General features: G+C 33.2%; 1 protein-coding gene across 2 annotated transcripts in view; it reads right to left on the reverse strand.

Moving 5' to 3' along the window:
* Window positions 1-11,871: 11,871 nt before the first annotated feature.
* Hs6st (heparan sulfate 6-O-sulfotransferase) overlaps window positions 11,872-21,389 on the reverse strand; it is a 99,859-nt gene continuing 90,341 nt past the window's right edge. The window contains exons 6-8 of one of the 2 annotated variants that reach the window (XM_090119930.1): window positions 21,011-21,255; window positions 19,021-19,205; window positions 11,872-16,040 (exon numbers count right to left, since the gene is read on the reverse strand). In XM_090119930.1, the coding sequence (XP_089976056.1) occupies window positions 15,896-16,040; window positions 19,021-19,205; window positions 21,011-21,255 (575 nt within the window). In that variant the 3' untranslated portion in view covers window positions 11,872-15,895. Of the gene's footprint in view, window positions 16,058-19,020; window positions 19,206-21,010; window positions 21,256-21,389 lie in introns of both variants that reach the window. The other variant, XM_090119931.1, reaches the window with a different exon arrangement.

The raw sequence follows: 21,389 nt of genomic DNA on the forward strand, positions 1-21,389 counted from the left end.
TCCATCACATTTTTACGATTATATTTACATAAAAAACATAAGAATGTTACTTATCTAAACAATATAAAATATATAAAACGGAGCAATAAAAAATAAACTTAATGAAATAAAAATATTATAATCTGCAAACGTTTACAATTTAAATTATACCGCAGCATGTCGCAAAAGTATATTAAATTCTTTTTAAAATCAATCAATCACCATTAATCATAAGCATAACTATTATATTGACTTAAATACGAAGACTTGCCAGTATGTAAAGCAGCTATTATATCTATTAAATATAGGCAATTTGAATTTGCATGAATAAATATATATGTACCAATAGTTTATGACATGCAGTCCTCGTGTATGAACATCGAATGCGAAGCTATGCCATGCAATTATTTATCCTTATATGAATATTAATTTTTATGACACATGCTTCTTTATATTCCAAGGACAGGATAGGCAACATATCAATGGGAACAGTGAACATAAAACCGATGAACTCTTATGTTCCGTTTGAATTAATTTGTGTGTGATAATAATGTTTGATTGGGGGTGACTCACAAACAATTACGAACCTATAACATATTGAAGGTTCAAAATTGCATTTACGCCCTTCCAACTACCCCTGTTTTAACTGAAATTGTTTAATCAGAAATCGATACTAATAAATTAGATAACGAACATAATATAGATGTTTGAATACCCTCAGAATATAATGTTTAAAAATTCTTTCTTCCAAAATGACAAAGTTCGTAGACCGGATCTCCGTACAAAGGACAGGTGAGTGTGTCTAAGCATACTTGTCAACGGGATTCTGCGACCACTTGACGTTAGAAGGTAATGAGTGAAATCTTTCCTCAGCTCACTGATCTGCATTTCAAAGGTATTGTACGTATTACAATACGTGGAGACAATGGGCTTATAGCTTAATGGAATGTCTCGCAGGTATGAATAAGGAGTCTTTAGTACGGAGCATTTAGCGCAGTAATTAGTTTCTCTAAAATAAAGAGCAAAATTTCAACACGAATTCTGTTCGGTTTTATTCTTCAGTCAGTTGTCTCTATTTAACTACCCTTACAAATTGATCACTTAAAATTTGTTAGGCGTTGGAGAATTCCTTATCGTGTATAAAATTTGGCTCACAACCCGCATAAGTACCTAATCGACAGGCAGCAGAAAGGGCGATAAGGGCACAATAGCGATTACAAGAAACACGACACAAGACAAAGAACGCGGACTCTGAAAATGGGAGTTCTGAAAGCTTTCAGATGGAGCCTGAAGGTTGCGATCCTTTGTAAAACTTCAAACGCTTAAAACAGTAAGCGTCTCTCTAAGACCCATTCGTTCGAAGTCTTTATTTTAAATACTATTGCTTAACCCAAGCAATGATTTCCTTAATTACGATCCATGGGATAATTAGGCTTTCTTATTACCACATAGATATTTTTTCTTATTAAAATTTATTGTGTATCTTCTTAATTTTAAAAACGTATAAAAGACAAAAATCATTGTGATTAAATAAAAAGCCAATTACATTTCATTACAGAAACAGGAAAACCTGTCAACAGTAGGTAATAAACGTAAGAGAAAAATTGTAAAATGCACAAAAATAGCTCATATTTCAGGAACTGACGCATAGCGTATTTCTCAAGAAAACTGTCTATTCATTATATCTAGAAATATATGTTTATTTCCGAATATAATTCTACGGAAGCCGCTGAATTGGGTAACAGGAGATGGGCCTACTATCCCGGGAGCATGCTAATGCATTATAGTCACTTACTGGAAATTCGATCGTTTTATTATGCCCGATGTGCCTCTACGGGCAAAGATGGAACGAATGTGTGATTTTAAGGTGATTTCTTTTAAATTCTGTATTCGGGTGACAGTTCACAGTTCCCATGGTGCGATGCGAACGGTTTTTAAATACGTAATTAAATGTTGACGTGACATTTTTTAAACGAAACGTGTCAACTTATGAGAAAGTTATAATGATAGCTGTAGGTATAGGTGGTGAAGTATTAGGACATCGTAAATCACCGCAGCTGCAGCTGAGACTTTTTATTCCTGTTTTATTAGTATCGGCCTGATATCATATTATACTATTATATCTGTATTATTTTAAAGAAATAGGGTTTATTGCATTCGTATAGGTATGAGTGGTACTTATTTAACCTCATTATTTACGTAAACTGTGAGAACACACTATATCTAATGTGAAATTCTCTCTAATAACATGAGTATTTCTTAATACAATAATTATTAATTAATGTAATAAACCCAAAATCATCTATTAAAATTAATATAGGTAACGTTACATGTTATGTACTCCTATGACATTCACAATATGTAGGTATTATATAATCCTTACCACAACAAAATAATGAATATGACCTGTTGATATTGGCTTGACCGAAATTGTACACGTCAAATCTCCATTTTCAAATTGCAGATACATGCATTGAAACAGAAGTAGCCAGTATTCCCTAGTTATTACATATACCCATTGGACCAGTGATGAAAGTTTCAACACGATAGATATAAATACAATAGTTCGATACAACAACTGAAATAACGTTATACATTTTATTTCTTCTGTATTGTTGAATGTATATGCAACTAATAAATAGTCAAAAAAAAATCGTAAAAAGTTTCGATCACTTGGGTAGATTCGCTACAGCAAAACAACGACTTCGAATCCCGCCTCACGACCAAATTGTTTTTATTCTTTCTTAGTTTTAAAAACAAGATACCTTCCCTCACAAGTCACATGGGATGTACATTGTACAGTCTCACGTTTTCTAGTTTACAAGTATAAAAAAGCGTACATTCAGTCAATGTACGACGCATAAGTAAAGGTTATTTAGACCACAGAAGGTCGATCGTATATAAATAATAAATTCGGCGATCTTCCCTTTCCAGTTTCCTTATCTAGTCCTCTCAGGCACAGCTACACAAATTCACGTCGATACGGTCGACAGCATGATGATATCCATATTCCCTACTCGATCTACATTAAAGTTATAAAGAGCTGAAGTTTGCAAGGCATTTGCGAGATAGTGTCTAGTCGAACCAATGCAATGGTCCGGTTTTGAAAGCTCTTCTCTTCTATTATAAAAATTGCCTTTTTGTTAGGTTACTTTTTTGTTTAGTTAGGTACCTACTTCAATCTTGCAATCACATTGTGATTTCTGTTATGAGCCAAACTTCTCTATGGATGTAAAAAATGTAATGTTCAAAACTCAAAAGTCTTTTACTAGAGTTTGGTTAAATGGCGACTGCTGCTTTCATACTTTTAGTTTAGTGACACACGTGTCAATTAAATGATTTTTTTAATTTATATTGGTATCAGAAAAGTGAATTTTATTATTTAAGGAGAAAAACGTTGCATTAATGAATCAAAGAATTAAAACTGCACTGAATTTCTTCATGATAATATTTAAAAGAGGGTTAGCAACAATGCTCGTCCATAATCTTTATCATATGAATATTAATTCAATAACGACGAATTGTTCCAACAACAATGAATGCGTCTACTTGATTGTCCCAATTGTTCAATAAGAGATTGATATAACCCCTTTTTGATCGTTGAGCTGCACATACACACACATACATACATAACACACATAGACACATGATGTGTATTCAATATTCATGTCCCAATTTCAACTGCGTCATACGATCGCAATTCAATTAACTCTTGATCGATTTATCATATTAAGTAATTGTTAAGCTTATAACTTTCTAGACATTATTAATGACAGTCTAAGTTTTATGATAATATCACTTTATTATGATCGCGAGTTACTGTTATTACTTATTACGCAGTTAAGCACAACTTATGGAATATAAGTCAAAGTCAAAGGTACATTACGCCTATTTCCAAAAGGACCAATTATTTTATAACAGATTTAGAAGCATTTGATTTCATAAAGCGGTTATTAAGACGATTGTTTTTGTGACGGGTTGATTTCACAAATTGTAACGCAAAATTGTCTGAATCCATGTCTATTATTGCACGCCTCATAAGCGAAGCGTTGAGGTGGGTACTACTGTCACTTCGCGCAAAACATCTGATTTTTCAAACTTAAAATGTCTTTATGTATCATACATTGCACTTGTAAGATAATACATACACATATTAAGAAAAAACACTATTTTTAACATTCATGATATTTTTGATGTCATTTTTGTTATTTAAACTAGTTAAAAAACAGTTTAAAAAAGTTCTGTCTTGGACGTCCGTGTGTCTGTATGTGCGGAGGATTTTCTTGTTAACACGATAGCGACCGAAATACTTTACTAATCGATTTTTTTTTTTTCTCTTACGCTTGAGTATGCTCAGGAATAGAACCCTTTCATTTTTCAGGGTCTGATTCGATGTGGTTTAATTGTTATTAAATAAACAAAAATAATAGTTAATAAATAATTATTAAAAAAAAATTATGAGGCGTGCACTTTTGGATTTTCCAAACTATTTTTGAATTTTCGGCTTTGTCTACGCTCCAAAAGAAAAATATCTACTTATTACAAAAAATTATTAAAAAAATTATGGAACGGACAAACGTCGTTTGGTCACCTTGTATGTACGTCTCTCGTTTTATATAATATAGGATTATTGGGTAAATATATGGTACTTACATTCAATATAATGTCTATATTATCGATAGACCTAGCTTGAATCTCATTATGAAGCTTCTGTGTGCAAGATAAATGATGGATGTTTGAACAGCGGTCTTTGGCGATTAGTCCATTCACTGAATAAAGTAAAATTGAGATCGAAAATATTATTCTATTGGGAAAAAAGATACGAAAATCTATCTTAGTCATGTACATTTTGATGTTTGTAACTAGGTCACATAATATCCGCATAAACATAATGTTTCTCAAAGCCTAATATAAAAAGGATACTTACTACTTACTATTGAAAATCTCTTTTAAGTTAGTAATAGCATAGGTACTTATATATAATATGCTCACTGGGGAATAGTAAATAGCCAAAGAAAATACTATTCATAGAAGGATAAAAAGTAACGAGGAATATGTAACTAATCAATACAATTTCCCTGGGAAACCATATATTATAGTAGGTATGTACATATAAATAAAGGACGTTGTTATCTGAAACTGAAATCAATGTCATTTCACTCTTAAATCAACTTGACCGCGAATTCCTCGCGAATAATGTAATTGATATCATTCCAATTAATCCAACGAGTCTGACATGTGACAGAATCACGGTAACTCTATACCATGCGTTTTCTTATGTATCATGTTTCCTATTAAATCATATCAAGTATAGTTTTGTAATTAATTGCCTACTTATACGATGATGGTATGGTAATGTGTGCTATTAATTAAATAGGCTTTCTCGACACATACGTCTATCAATGCCGAATCAAGCGGTAACTTATTGATGTATGAAGTCAGTCTTAATGGGTAATTTGATCATGCGATTATATCCGTTTTTCAATCAACTCTTGTGCGTATAAGATGTGAGATTAACACGTTCGCTGCGGCACAGATATATCTGTACTTTCCATTACTGCGTTACGGGTCGTTTTAAACCTTGTCCTATACCAGAGATTGTGGCGGCACGAGGCATATTAAACCCCACCGCCCGTAGGAGACCAAAATCCTTTTTTTGGCGCCAAATAAGACAAAGTGTGCGGCTTTTGTCGTGATTATTATTAACAATGAGTTCATTAACCTAAATCTACCGCCGCCCGTGGTTAGATTAGTTAGTTTAGATTCTATGGGTAAAATAAAATGTGGGGTCTGATGTACCCCATACCGCACTGAACAATAGCAGTTTTTCATATAATTTAGTGATGGGAAAAGAAATATCGATTTTATTTAATTGTATTTATTTATCAAACTTATGGATGTTTTTTATTAAAACAGGCCAAACCAGAATATTGTTTGCAACCAGTGCATTCTGTGAGAATTTCCTTTACTTTTTTGTCGGCCTTACGACTTGTTAAGAAGGTGCGGAGTTTTTCGTCACACATCTCCTCTTCTTTGATCCCTTTAAGAGATGATGTGCCTTGTTAGTTGGCTTGTTGACTTAGGCAAGAGTTAAATTTTGATGAGCCATACACCGATTGCCGGGTGTTTTGGATTTGCCGCTAGTTGATTCAATGAACAAACACACTAATAGTAATCATGATTATCAACCTATTTGTAGAAAGTTACTCAACATGTTACATTCACGTTTCTATTAACGATATTTATTATAACGAGTAGTTAGGATGTTTGAAAATTACCTGTATCCACATTCAGGTCCTTCTTTGTAAAAGCTTCAATAAGTTGTTCCACAAATAGTCTCGAATGCGTTGCACAACACTAACCGCGTGAAGCTAGCTTAAGGTGCGGTACGAGGTGCGCGGTGGTACGAGGTGTTCGCAACCTCGTTCCGCACTGTGTTAGAATTTTTATTTGTTCAGTGCGGCACGAGGTCTAAGAAACCCGGTATTAAGGTCGGTATACCATTGAACTAGGAATCAATAGCACATCTCAGATATATAGATATCACTTTCCTACACTGAACCAGATGGAAGTTATGCCTCCCGCACGACAGAGAAGTTTAAGTTTTTTCCTACCGCTATAACGACGAGACACGGACAGGGTGTTTCAAGCCCTGTTTCGCAGCGAACGTGTTAAGGCACGATTTATTGTAATGGATCTTAAATTAAGAAATAATTAATCCATTATATCAGAATGAAATATTGATCTTAATACAATTCGTTATAAATATTTATTTCTTATATTAATTTTATATAAAAGGAAGTAGATAAGATCTATAATAAATACCTGTCAACATTTTCAGGCACCTATTATGTGACATGGTACAAAAGCGTATGGACGCAAATTAACGATATTTAAAAAAATAGCTGGGAAATTCGCAAAAACTGTTTCAGACGTGCGTTTTTACCCGTCCGCGTTAACATCGCGAGACACCAAAAAAATTAAAGCTCCAAACTAAAACAGACTTCCGTTGCTAGATACTAATTAATAAGATTTCATAAGAATCCTACTCGATGATGATATAGGTACAACTAACACGCATACCCGTATCGCTATTTAATAAATCTAACAAGACCATACACCGTGAGAACTTTTACTTCGTCGCTTGCATTTAAATGAATCACTGGTAGTGTCTTACAAAATGTCGTTCAATAAATAAAAAGAAACCCATTACGGTCCGTGACAGACGTATCTGCAGAGCGATTACACGTTTCGACCAGATAGGAAACTAATTTTTCGCCTCGACTGTTATCCGTAACAAGAAGGCTTTCAACTGAGGTTCTTATATAAATCATTGCTTGGGAATCCGATTAATTTCTGATAGCTTTATAGGAACGTCGGAAAAAATCATTATTTAGTAGCCTACAAACGGTGATCGTTTGATCTTGGGATAGCGATATTTGATATTGTACACTCGATAAGTTGGGTTATGAAAAATCATGACGGCAATAAGTGTATAAGATTTTGTACACAAGATTTCTTTGCCTTTTTGTAGCAATATAAATTGGTTGATGGTAAAACGTTTAATTCAAGCTTTTGAAATAAAAAACAAAATAAATGTCAACTCAATCTTGAAGTAATTTAAGCTATGCCCTGTTATAAATTCAGTAGCTAATTCACACAGTGTTTTTTCTGAAGTAGACCCACAAAAACAACCTGGCGCTTAATAACTTATGTTATCCATCGAAAATCTGCGGCGGCGACAACCTACCATAATAAGCCAAAAATCTGGTTGATGTTATTCAGTACCTGCTGTTTTTTGCTTAACAAAGTTCGGCTTATATTCCTTTTTTCGACATTTTAATGAATTCCTTAAAAGTAGCGACACAGAACATGTAAAAAGTCTCAAGTATGTTTATATTATCTAAGGTATTTTTTACCCCACGGCCACGTCTTGCAGCGGAAGCCTTGCTTCACCTTGATTATAAAAAATGTCATAATATTAGCATTCTATACTCGGACTTTTCTACGTAAAAATTACTTTTTTAATGTCGATTTATTTATAGTGAACTAGATTTCCGCCCGCGGCTTCGCCCGCGTTTTCAAAGGAAAACCCGCATAGTTCCCGTTCCCGTGGGATTTCCGGGATTAAACCTATCCTATGTGTTAATCCAAGTTACCCTCTATATGTATGCTAAATTTCATTGTAATCGGTTCAGTAGTTTTTACGTGAAAGAGTAACAAACATCCATACATCCATACATCCATACATCCTTACAAACTTTCGCCTTTATAATAGTATTAAGATTATGCATTACCATTATTGCTTAGTAAGGATATAATAACTCAAGAAATACCTCTCATAAAGATGTCATCGTAATTTGATTAGGTATATTCATACTTGATTCATACCTATAGCTGTGCCTATAGTACTGTTCTGTGCTTAAGTACTTATTTTTATTAATCATAATCTATTAATTTAAGAAAACAATTGCTGTTTGTTAGGCTCGCTAAAACTCAAGAACGGGTGGGCTGTTTTAGCTGATTTTAAAATGTTACCGGGTCAACTAGTGTTATTATAAAATGTGCAAAGGTGCAAAGGATAATTGCTAAAATAATTTCTCAAAATGACACCACAGACTACAACCTATGAAATAACAGTTCCTAAATTGTGTAGTTATACATAGCAACACACGAATAGATGGCGACCCGAAGCGATATGTCAGTGACATCAATCGGATGCAGCGATTACCGCGGGCCGCGGGGTGCAGCGTTCCCTTCGACGGATGCCACCTAATGGCATGAATGCAAATTCGACTATTCGAGCTTCCTGCCGTGCCGGGATTCTAGCCGTAATCGCTGTTTCGTAAGGTGTTTAAATGTATTCTATTCTGATATTTACTTCGTGGTTGTATCTAGTATTGTACACCTTAGTTTGTGTAATTTTTAATCTATGGTATCATTCATAAGTCATAACTAGAAATATAGTTGCCATGCGCCCATGCTCATTATACTGGAGTTTTCTGAAGAGTTGCGAAGAGGTACATAATATGTAGTACTAGTACACCATGAGTACACCCGCATTTTAATAGTTGTTTCTGTGTCAGGTCACTGCCAGGGTGCGAACCTTTTGGTGCTTTTGCCAAGTCTTGCTTAAATAAACTTTTCTTGAGTACTTTTCTCAAAGTCTGCGAAAAGAGTCAAAAATATCATTCAAATTTGTACTTCGAAAGCTAAACGAACTGCATCGACCGTTTATTACTAATTTACTGATTTTCAGATAACCTGACGTAGCTAATGTACTGATTTCCAGATAACCTATTTTCATCCGGGACGTCTGAATAGCAAAAAGTTTTCTCTGCATCAGTAATTTCAGATATTGCCGCTTGATAAAATAGCTCGTTCTCAAAAGTTAGCAGCTAATTTATAAAAATCTAAAACTATTGGTGTCGATTTATTATTTATTTTTCGTGTCGAAGTCTGCCTCATGCAGTCTCGATATTGGCTGATTTCATTCTAGTGCCAATCATAAATAAAGTGATATCGAAATTCATGAAATATTATTTTTTAATCTCACTCCCGAAGACCGGTACAAAATGGTTGCGCCAATTATATGTGATATTTCAAAAGTGGAATACCGTTGTGAAAGCGCCGTCCAGACCGTGTGAAATTATCAACGACCACTCGATAATTTTAAAAACATTTTCTTTTACGCTCTACTTAGTGTGTTTTTGAATTATGTATTTAATTAACAATATTCTAACTATTTCCATGTATAGAAGATCGAAGCCTAACGAATGAGCGTTTTTGTGCCAGTTTTGCCCTCTAATTGCGATTTTGTCATTTCCTTCATACATTTTTCTTCGGATTATTTTCAACGTTAATTGGGTGCTTAATTGGTGTAGACAACTATTTATGTGTATTATTGAGAAGTATTACTGGTTATCGACATGATTAAAAAGTTCTCGGTAAAAACCTTTCGTCGCTTTCGTATGAACTACGTAATTTTCTGCTAAACAACTTGGTTATTATCAAGTTATTTTCATTTAGTGAAAATGTCATATAACGTTAGTGTCCTAACACAACTAGTTTATTCGAGGCCAAATTAGATAGCCTAAAGCTTAATGTAATAAGCTCGAACTAGAATTAAAAGTTTTTGTCTAAAATTGGGCATGACCAGTAGTTAGTACAAAGATTATGTTTCATTTCATAAGCCAATGATTTATTCTAATTGGGCATGACCAGTAGAGTAAGATAATGTTTCATTCAATAAGATAATTATTTATTCTCTCAATTATTCAGTAAGGAAACCAGAATGGAAATAAAGTATCAGTTTTAGGGCATTTAAAGCTGTATGTGGTATTCTATATAAGGGAACGCCCAAAATCGTTTGGTAAGTGAGAATACCTACCGCACGACAATTGTGTCCGTTTGGGTTTGTGAGCATCAAAAAAATTGGCCAGCTTTCCTAATTTGCATATTTTTATGACAATTACTAAGTATTATTATATTTATTTTCCAAAATGTATAAATGATTATCCTACTAACTAGTAACTACTAGGTATATTGATTTGTGAACAATAAAACACTAATACACAAGTAATTTGTTGAAAGTAATAGAACTTTTTTTTAATTCGCCCGTAGGAACTATGTCTCATTGTCTGTTATCTTTCATCATTTATTATAGTATAAGAATAATAAGGGGAATTGATAATGAGTTTCAATTATAAAGTAATAAGAAGTTATTTTTTTGGCTAAAGCTTTTTCATAATGATTTGTTTACTTAACATTATGGTGTTCCTTTAATAGTTGAAGTGTAGTTACATGTTACAGGAAATTTGTAAAATTTAGTCATTTTTTTTGTAATTTCCCAAAGGACCACAGGAGCCGATTGTCAGCTACAATAAAAAACAAAAAATAGTATAACACCTTGAAAATCAATCAGTAAAACAGATGTAAAATGCATCTGCCCTATATCCCACATACCTACATACAAATGTGACTTCTTAGTATACGGGTCTTCATATTCACTTAAAAAACTCAATAACTCTATCGCATAAATCTTGTTTTTTTTTTAATGGCAACTATAACTATGCTGGCAGATATATAAGATAATTATTATCTTAGATATGTACTGATATTTTTATCCAGTATGAAACTTTACGAGCTTTTTGTTATAGAACAGTTTTCGTTATTACTATAATATATTATTAACCGACTTCAAAAAAAGGAGGAGGTTATCAATTCGGCCGGTGTTTTTTTTTTTTTTTATGTATGTACACCGATTACTCCGAGGTTTCTGAATCGATTTACGTGATTCTTTTTTGTTCAATGCGGGATGGTGTCAAATTGGTCCCATAAAAATTTTATTCGGATAGGCCCAGTAATTTTTATTTTATGAGCATTTTTGTCTGTATTTGTAAATGTTGCAAGTACAAGTTTGAAGTCGGTTGTTTTTAACGCAGTTATCACTTGTTTCATAACACACCTTTTCCCATGTTCTAAATAATTCAACATAAAATTCATAGGATAGAAATAAAACGAAATATAAGTTTGCTTTATTTATTACTCCGGTGTTCATAAACACAACAATACCAACTATATTTTGGTTCAGTCGGGAACTTAAAAAACTAAATACTAGGTTTTGGTACAAATAACTAAACGCACCAACGGCGCACATCTGATTATTATTTATATGACATTTATAAGCGTAACTGATTAAATTAAAAATAAATTTAATATTAAAATAACTGCCAAAATTAATTAAGCGACAGTCAATTTACTACGAACATAATATTGTACAAAGCCTTGGATTATTTGAGAAAATTGATATTGGCTTATTTGAACTTTTACTGAGAAAAACTTTCATTATCTCAATAAATTAACTTACGAATTCAAATATGTACCTACAAGCGAAATAGACACTTATTAAAATTGTATAAAATGAAGAATTAAAAAAATCATGAAATATTATTTTATTTATCTGTAGATATCTACTTAAATGATATAAAGCAGCGATTTATTTTTCACAAATAGATTAACCGAAATTATTATTTTTTCTAGTGTTTGATTTTACGCGAGTATTATACATTAGAAATTAGACTTTTTAACGGATTTTAAACGCGATTAAATTCCGTTAAAAATTCTTTAGATAATTTCTAAATATTATTTTTTCAATAAATCAGTTACGCTTACAATAACAGACGATTACAATTCTATCAACCTTCACGACATTAATGGCTAATTCATATATGGCTCATTCAAACATATTTACAATATACATTTTACAGCTTGTTACAAACCGCTAACATGCAATCAAGAGAAATGTTACTGAGCTTATCACAGGATATCAATTTTGTGTTATTTACGTGCGAATCATTTTATGGAGATAATAATTCTTTTAATTTTGAAAAAAAATTAGGACCGTGTTACACGAAAATAAAAAATACGTGGATTTTTTCATGAATAAAAAAAAAATGTTTGACACGAAATAAAAAGCGCGGGCAAAAACGAACGCGTGAATACGCACACGTTCTTATGTTATTTTAAACAGATGTTTCCCAAAACCTAAGGAGTTTCATTTGTGAATTATTTGATCTTAAAGATGTTTTTTAATATCAACCATAAAATTAAATCTTGAAAATTGTTCGTGTAACACGGCCCTAATTCTTATGAATTTATTGCAAGATGTGCTTTTGTTTTTCATAAAGTTGCCAGTTAGTGTTAATTATTACTTAACAATTAACATTAAGAATAAAAATACATGAAATTTATTTAAAAATAACCACATCTATACTTATTGTCGACAATATATTTGTTCCATTGATCTCACACTAAATTAACTTGACAACGCAAAGCCTTTTTTTATTATAAATTATTATTATTTAAATTAAATGAAGCTTCTCGAAGAATCCCTCATTCAAGTCATGTAAATGTCACGTATTATTTTTTTATAATAGCTGCATTTTATCGCAAAGTATTCATTAATACTGCATATATTGTCTTATTCTTTATTCATGCATACAATATTTTTATGAGTTACAATTTTCGAACGATTATACTTGACATAATTATTTTATTTACAAAATATATCACTAGATGCACTCCCGAATTAAACGATAATATTTTTATACGTTCATTTCATAAATAAGAATAAAATATTTATTAAAGAATTCACAAAAATTGATAATTACTCCAAAAATTGTTCTATTGTGAAAATATGTATCTCAAATAGACAATTTACTTACACAACTTAAATAGTAAATACATTAATAATTTTACAAATTGGTAAACGATATTGAACACATAGTGAACGAGCTTTCAGAAACACATATAGATTATAGAATGCAATGCTGTAAACATACGTCAAACTTAACAATAATTAAATAATTCTGTCCCAATCAAATCTGATTCTATAGCACACAATTTTGTTCTTTGGTTACACACTGAGAATTAATTTCTGTACAACGAATACTTAAGCGCCTTATATATTTACGCCTATCTAATATAACTATGTACAAAGCTTGAAGGAATATCGCAATTCCACGTTAGACCAGTGAGCTGTGAATGAAAGTGATATGACACAATTATTTCATTGTTATTGAAAAAATCTGCCGTTTCTTCGTAATTTGATCAATTGTTGCATGAAGCGTGAAAGGTCATACAGTAAAATATGATAGGTATCCAAATTCCGTCGGTAAGAATATGACATAACCCACGGCTCCTTCCCCGAGGTCCGTGGGCATCTATGCAAGATTTCCCCACTTAAAAAAAAGGTATCCAAATTCCAAATCACAAAAATAAAAACAGCCATTTAGAAATTAAGAGGTTATTTAGTGAATGAAAGACATTATTTTGTCTGTGAGAATTATTTTTTTAAATTTATATGATTTGGTTAAAAATCTATTTTAAGTATCATTTAGAAAAGATTTTTCCATTACCTACCTATCGAATTAAAATATATGTAGGTACTTAAACGCATTATAAAACTTCTTTTTTCGTAAAGTACTTATTTTTTATATTTAACAATACTCCGTGCACAAGAAATAAAATGTTGTATGAAAAAATAAATAAAAGAACTCAGAAAATTCCTTTTTACAAGTAACATAAACTTTTGTCATGTCGGGTTTCTATGTTGAAACGGCACTCCACGTCAGATGGATTGCCTCTCAGGTGCCTTTGCATACAGCCTACAGGAGGCCAATACAATGAAGTATTGCATGCTATACACAGTGCTTTTTTATTACATTGTAACTTTAAACGTAACATTTATCGACTGTTTTTTGTTTTTATTTGGGATTTTTGTTTACATTTTTGTGTCACTTAATAATTCTGTGTCGAATGTTATGTGATAATGCAATAATTACGGATAAGCCCAACTAGGATATACCTTATATTTTTTATTGTTTTTCCTTTTAAAAGACACTCCCAAAGTGTAATGAAAAAAAAAAAACATTTTTAGTTTTTATTAATAAATCTGTATCAATTCATAATTCATATTAGATAATTTCTGATAAGCCTAATTAAATTAACGATAAAAATCCTATTTTTAATAATACAACGGGGAAAACCGCTGTGCAAAATAATCAGTATAAAGATAATATTATAGACAATAAGATATCGATTACGATTCTTAGTACCCGATTAATACCGATGAGGTATTTTTTATTTTTATTTTTTTATATTTTTTTATTCACAGCACACTGGACAAACGGGATAAACTAAATAAAAAAAAAACACATTTCGTTGGGTTTTGTAGACACAGACCATACCCTGTTACCATTCGTCAACATTCATACACACAGTTTTACTATTACATAGTTATAGCTGACACCTTAAGCTACACAACACCGATATATAGCAACCTTAGTAAAGCCTTTCCAGACGTGCAGAGTTTCATACATTTCAAACTTAATCCTTCATAGTTGAGCTAAAAATTTACAATAGCGTTTTCGTCTGAAATGGCTCTAATTTTTATCCACTATATAATAGCAATTCTATGATTCAACAACCTTTCATTGGGACTGCACTTAAAAATAAAGCTCACTCGAAAAATTAAATGCGAAATTTAATAATTTTGATCAAAAATTAACATTATCTATCTACACTAATAGAATAAACAATGCCACAAAAGGACAGATAAAAAATTTAAAAATAAATGCCTTAAAACAAATATGTACATTGCACTAAATTACGAATGTTGAGATTGCCATATTGAAATTAAATAATAATAAAAGCTAGCTGTCAGGTTTCATTTTCAGGTATATTTTACAGGTTATTTTTCACAACTGCCGTAGAAGTTATATATAAAAATTAAATGCTAACGAATGTATACAACTTGTTCACGATGGGTGATTATTATTTATCGAATGACTAGCGAATGCACTCGACGAATATAACTTTTAATCAATAACTTATCTATGCCACCTGTGTGACGTCACCGACAAATATTTTTGATGTCATTGCATTTGGTGAAAAATCGTGTGACTATACATTTTTAAATGTGCAATAGTTGAAAAAGGGTCATTTATGTTTAGAGAATTGATTATATTTCATAACTTTTTGTGTGAATTTTATAATTTTACTGACATTATTTTCAATCGAGACTATATTACACACGATTTTTTACCATCACAGAACAATTTACAAATAATTTCTAATAGCTATCGACATATCCAGGCGGAGTTTTGAACTCCACCCACACATCCTAGAAGACGCGAAATTCCCTTTTTTGTTCCTATTCCCTTCCTCTATTTCAAAAGCAGCGGCGGCATTACCACTCTTCTATAACAACGGCGGCATTACCCCCGTTCCAGAAGAACGGCGGCATTACTACCCCATTTGTAGTAACGGCGGCATCACCACTCTTCTAGAACAACGGCGGCATTACCCCCCGTATTAGATCAACGGCGGCATACCCCCTCTAGAGCAAGCGACATTACTTGCCTTTGTTCTTCTCAGTGGTAGCGTCTTCTATGTTACTGTCCCAGTCGAACTCTGTGACGCCGTTCCGTGGTGCGACTTCACCGAGGTGCCGCCATCGGAACTCGAAGTCACTGTCTCGTTTCTTTAGCGCTTCGAATCTGTGGAAAAGGAGATCCTTTAAATCGAAATTAAAACCGTAATTGGGTAAAATTGTTGAGTGATTTTCGCAACTATTTCTTGGTGCTTTAATTATGTATGGCTCCTGTTATAGTAGATATTATCCTGAATTTTAAAGAAAATAAAAGCACAAACATTTATAGAACACTATTTTCCAATAATAAAGTTGACACCAACTAAATGGACTGATATTAGTATTATTAATTGTCAAGGACGCTAATGATAAAGCCTCATTACAGAAATATTGCCAAGCAAGGGCAAAGCATATACATTTTTTCATATAAGATACGAAGGACATAATATCAACAGCATCTGCTTCAATTGTCAAGAGGAATATTTTCTCTTTAGAAGAAAATATACGGACGGTGCACAAAAATATTTGAATATATCCGTCATGTCAAAGCTAGAAAATAAAAGTTGGCCGATATTAAACAAAACTGGCAGCAATTGAATAACATCACTAAGTACTAAATTCTCAAACTTATGACACAATAATTCGGGTATAAAGGAATACCAAAACATACAGTTTCTATCCAAGTGCAATTGAATTATGACCCCAGTGACCTAGTTTAGACAGTGTCTCCGTACCATCTCTAGCTTCTAAAACGTTTGCATACAAAACCTCAACCAAATGCAACCTAATTGTAATTCCAACAGAATAAAACTGAAAGTAGCAAATGATCGTATCAAATTTATATTAAACGCGCATTAGCGACACGGCTCACGACTAATTGAAGACCGCAGCAGCAGGATAAAGCGTTGGGTTCCTTGAAGCTGGCCGCTTGTGATTATATCGCCACTAAACGAGCTTTGTTCGAGATAACCGCTCCGAGTGCAGTTAAACGCTCTTTTGATTAAGATAAAACTGACTTTAATCGAAATGAATGAAGCTTTTGTTGCAATTAGCTGTGTTATTGGTGAAGGGACTTTCTTTCTGTTAATTAAGCGCTCGTCAAAGAATCTTATAATGGGGAATGCAATTACAATTTGTGCGACTCGAAACGTGTCGTCGCATTGTACTGCTGTACATTCGAACGTCAAAGAAGTTCATGCTGGTGTGACTAACATTGCTAATGGAAAGCATATTAGAGCCTGTCATAATTAAGTCAAGTGCTTTCTCAGTAAGAAACCCGGGCAGGGAGGTAGGGTTTCCAATGTTCCAAGAACTATACAAGATTATATGAACTGCCCTGATATTTTCCCATAGTTTCAGGATGGAAATTCTATCCAATTTTCTGTAGTTAAGTATAATTTACATTTTCTAAGAAACTTGCTATCCGTTCTCGTACTTCCAAGACTTAGAATTTATAGTGGCTAGGTTATAGAACAAAATTATTTCTTTATTTTTTAGGCTTCTTCAACGGTATCGTAAAAATTAATTTGCTAATATATTCCATCATAAAAATCAAAGTGTCAGAACAATTTATGTGTATGATAATGCAATAAAATTATATTTGCATCTATTAGAAGAATCTTTTACTTTGGCAAATTTGGCATAATGTATTCGCTTTTTCATTGCCTTGCAAAGGGAAGAAAAATAGATAACAAATGGGAACTTTATCGTTAACAGTATAAACTAACACAAAGTTATCTTTACCCAGATATAAACCCGTTTGAATCTAAGCGTGATAACATTGAAGAGCAATTAAACTCTTAAATTAAAAGCTAACAAGAGTGTAATTATATCACAACGATAGTGATTGTAGTTCCTATAATTAAATGATATATTACATTACTCGTTAATTATGTCTTCGAAAGTCTAGTTTACGGTTTTTTTAGTAAAAATTCTTTAGGCACGATAAGAAAAAATTGCAAGGTCTCGTCATGGCAATACCGTCACGTCGTGGAGTAAGGCGATGATTTTGTTATCTTTGAATCTTGCCAAATAAGTTTCACTTCTGACACGGGTGCTCAGTGTGGGCACACACACTCTTTTTTATAAAAATCCCAGAAAGTACACATGAAATTACTTGAAGTACGAAAGTAGGTACCTTAGGGAAATGAAAAGCTGATGTTTCTATGGCTGATCTCTACTTAGACTTGACGTATCATTCATCATCATTGGATTCAAGAGAGATGAAACAAAACGCCATATTTTGAAAGGCCTTAATCAATTTAGTAAGATATTTTCATTATTTGCTACTCCGTAATAAATTGACTTGACTTTAATAAACTTGGAATAACCGAAAAAATTACAGTATCAAAACACGTTAAAAGTATTATTCCGTAAATTAATTCTACAATATCTACCTATAAGACAGTGATTTTTATTTCAATGCTCCTAACGTTCTCTAAAATATCATTATTACGGTTGCCTTTGGAAATCAATCCTTTGCTTAGAGTCAAAGAAAGATGTTCGCCTTTAAATCTACTATTACAAAAGCGGATACCACCGTAGTACTACGTGATCGTAGATAGTGATTTTAACTATCGATAAGATAAAATACTTCGAAATAGAAACATTATTTCGATCATGCTCTATATTAATGTCTGCTATATTTTACTCTATTCATTTCTGTTACTTATTAATTAAATTAATGAATTTAGCACGTATATGTCATGAAGTTATAAATAGGGCAATTTTTCATAAAGCCCACGCATTGTGAATAATTACTAGCTGCTTAGGACAAAACAAATTATTTGGAGCGAGATTGGGTGAGGTTCGATATTTCTAAATAAACAGTTCAACAGCTCGTACCCTTTGCCTTTATTATGAAAAAATGAATCTATTTATGACTTGTTCTATAAAATTACAAACTGCCATAAAATATATCACACACTACACGCACCACTCACACGCACACGCAAATACACTCGCGAACACACACACATACGCAATTCACGCGAATTTGAATTTGAATTCGACTTGCGCGAGCGTCGCACCCGACATGGTCGCGTTGTGCTGAGTCACACACACACACACACACACACACTCGCACACACACACGCACACGCACCCACCTCTTGAACATGAGCCCCTTGGCGAACTCGTACAGCTCGAGGTCGAGCGAGTTGAGCCGCTTGATGTGCGCGACCTGCGCGGGCGACAGCGCCGCGAGCGTCGCGCCCGACACGGTCGCGTTGTGCTGCGTGAACGGCACAGCGAACCGGAGGTTGAACGTCTCCTCGAACACGTATTGGGATATCTGTTGGAAATTTATAATTTTTTAGCATGGCAAAGTATCTTTACAAGTCACTGCATACGCATGGCAATGAGTGAAGTATCTTTACTAGTTACTTAACACTGGACTGGACAATATGAGATATTATAATACGAAATGTATATGCTAATGGAAACAAAAAGCTCTATTAAACAAGACAAATAAATGTATTTATGTATCTTCTTAAACTAACTAAAAAAGTGTATCACTTTAACCATCGATAGAAATATTATTAATTCTAATAATATCGTAGTCTCTATGTTACATCCGAACCACTAAATAAATTTGGTTTTATAATAGATTGGAAGACAGAGTTATGACCGAAAAATTGATGGTGGCAAAATGCATCTTTTGGTATCCCAGATATAGATGGAATTGGACCAAACTACTTTTTTATGCATTGTGTGAGTATACTATAAAAAAAGAGTGCCATTTTTAGGAAGCGTAAAAGCAATTTGATGACGATATAACGACGTACTCTGTGCCATGAAATAAAAAAGGTTTCAGAATTACTGCCATAACACAGGAGCATTAATTACCAGTCTTTGGAAGATGCTTAAGGTTTCCCTGTACACGTGTACATTTTCCTTTAACCTTCAATAAGAATTACCAACTCTGTTCCCACATTAATAATTCATAACCGAATTCTAGAGCAGGTCTGGCTAAAATTTCTCTAACAAAAATAGCATCCTCTTACGTAACAATAGCGCATGTTAATCGTTGGCATTTACAATGTACATGAATAATTTTATGAATATGCAAAACCACTTATCAGTAATAAAATAAGTTGCTTTGAAGCGGATATTAATTTGAACATATTTGCAAACATAATAAGTTCCACTCAATGAAAATTAAACTGGCACAATTCTACTCCAGCAATGATAAATATTTTACTAAATGCTCAGAATAATGCGTGGAATATCGAATGAAGTGAACTATTTTAGTTCAAATTGTAGTAATGAATCAATTGAAAGTAGTGCATCTAACAAATTGCAGTAATAAATATAGGTAATAATAACCTTTGATCATATTGTGAGCTTATTTTGTCTACTGAATGTTTATTGAAAGTTCTTGGTAATATTGATCAGTATTATCTTAACAGCATTAGACCACCTTCAAAAAATCGTTCTTATTATCTCAAAACAGTAATACAATTCCTCTATCACATCGTAGAAAAGCATTAAACACAATGAGCTCTAATATTCATACCAAGAATTCATAGAGCAAAGTCGTGCTGGTGGCTAGCGACAAATGCACGTATAGATAGGAACAATGAGTTAAGTGCAAATAATGGCACTTATCTCCTGTCAGGGTCACTGGACTCGAATGGCTTTTAGACATTAGCCGACCCACTTACATAACTCGCGCACATTACCAAGGAAAACGTCACAAAACTGTGATCGATGCGACTTTTGCACATTTTGTTTTCCAACTCGGACTTCAGGTATTTATAACCTGACTGATGTATAATGTATGAGGATAAACAGTTGCTGAGGTAAACTAAATGTGTTGTAGAGAATTAATGCGGCGGTAGTTGTAAATTGCGTTTGCCTCCATCAATCTTATTTATGTGATTCTCTCAAGTAATATTGTCAAAAAATCATTATCATTTGGACGGAATGAATTAAATATGATTATCCGTTTATTTTTATCATTAAAAATTGTATTCCTTCTCACTTTTACAGCGTGCCATTATAGCAGCCGACAAATGCCAAAACCGCCAAGATCATCGACTACTGATTGTTGGCCAAGTTCCACTATCAACTTCTTGTGCTTTACCAAACACTTACCTTCTGAAACTCAGTGAGTCCGAAGTACGACATCGCCGCCAAGTTTCTCTTGGCTGACGCCAGCAGCACCCTGTCTGTTTCGCTGTTGCGGTGCCGCAGCGTGCCGTTGTAGCAGCCGACGAGCGCCAAGTCCGCCAACATCCGGGTTTGCCGATTGTTGGCCAAGTTCCACTGACAACCAGTGAATTCCTCGAGCGTCACCCCCCGCCATGATTCGCCCGTGTAACATGAGGGCACTTCTGCCGCTGTGTGAGAAAGAAAATCAATGAATATAAGAAATAAACTAAGCTTAAAATGCGTAAGGATACTTCGTCTGCTGTTTTAGATAAAAATTTCGAATGAATGTGAGGAATTTATCGCGATAAAACTAAAATTCCTT

Source organism: Colias eurytheme, chromosome 3 (genome assembly GCF_061535395.1).
Source record: "Colias eurytheme isolate Ceu_HAF_F1 chromosome 3, ilColEury1 Martin Lab GWU primary, whole genome shotgun sequence".
NCBI lineage: Eukaryota > Metazoa > Arthropoda > Insecta > Lepidoptera > Pieridae > Colias > Colias eurytheme.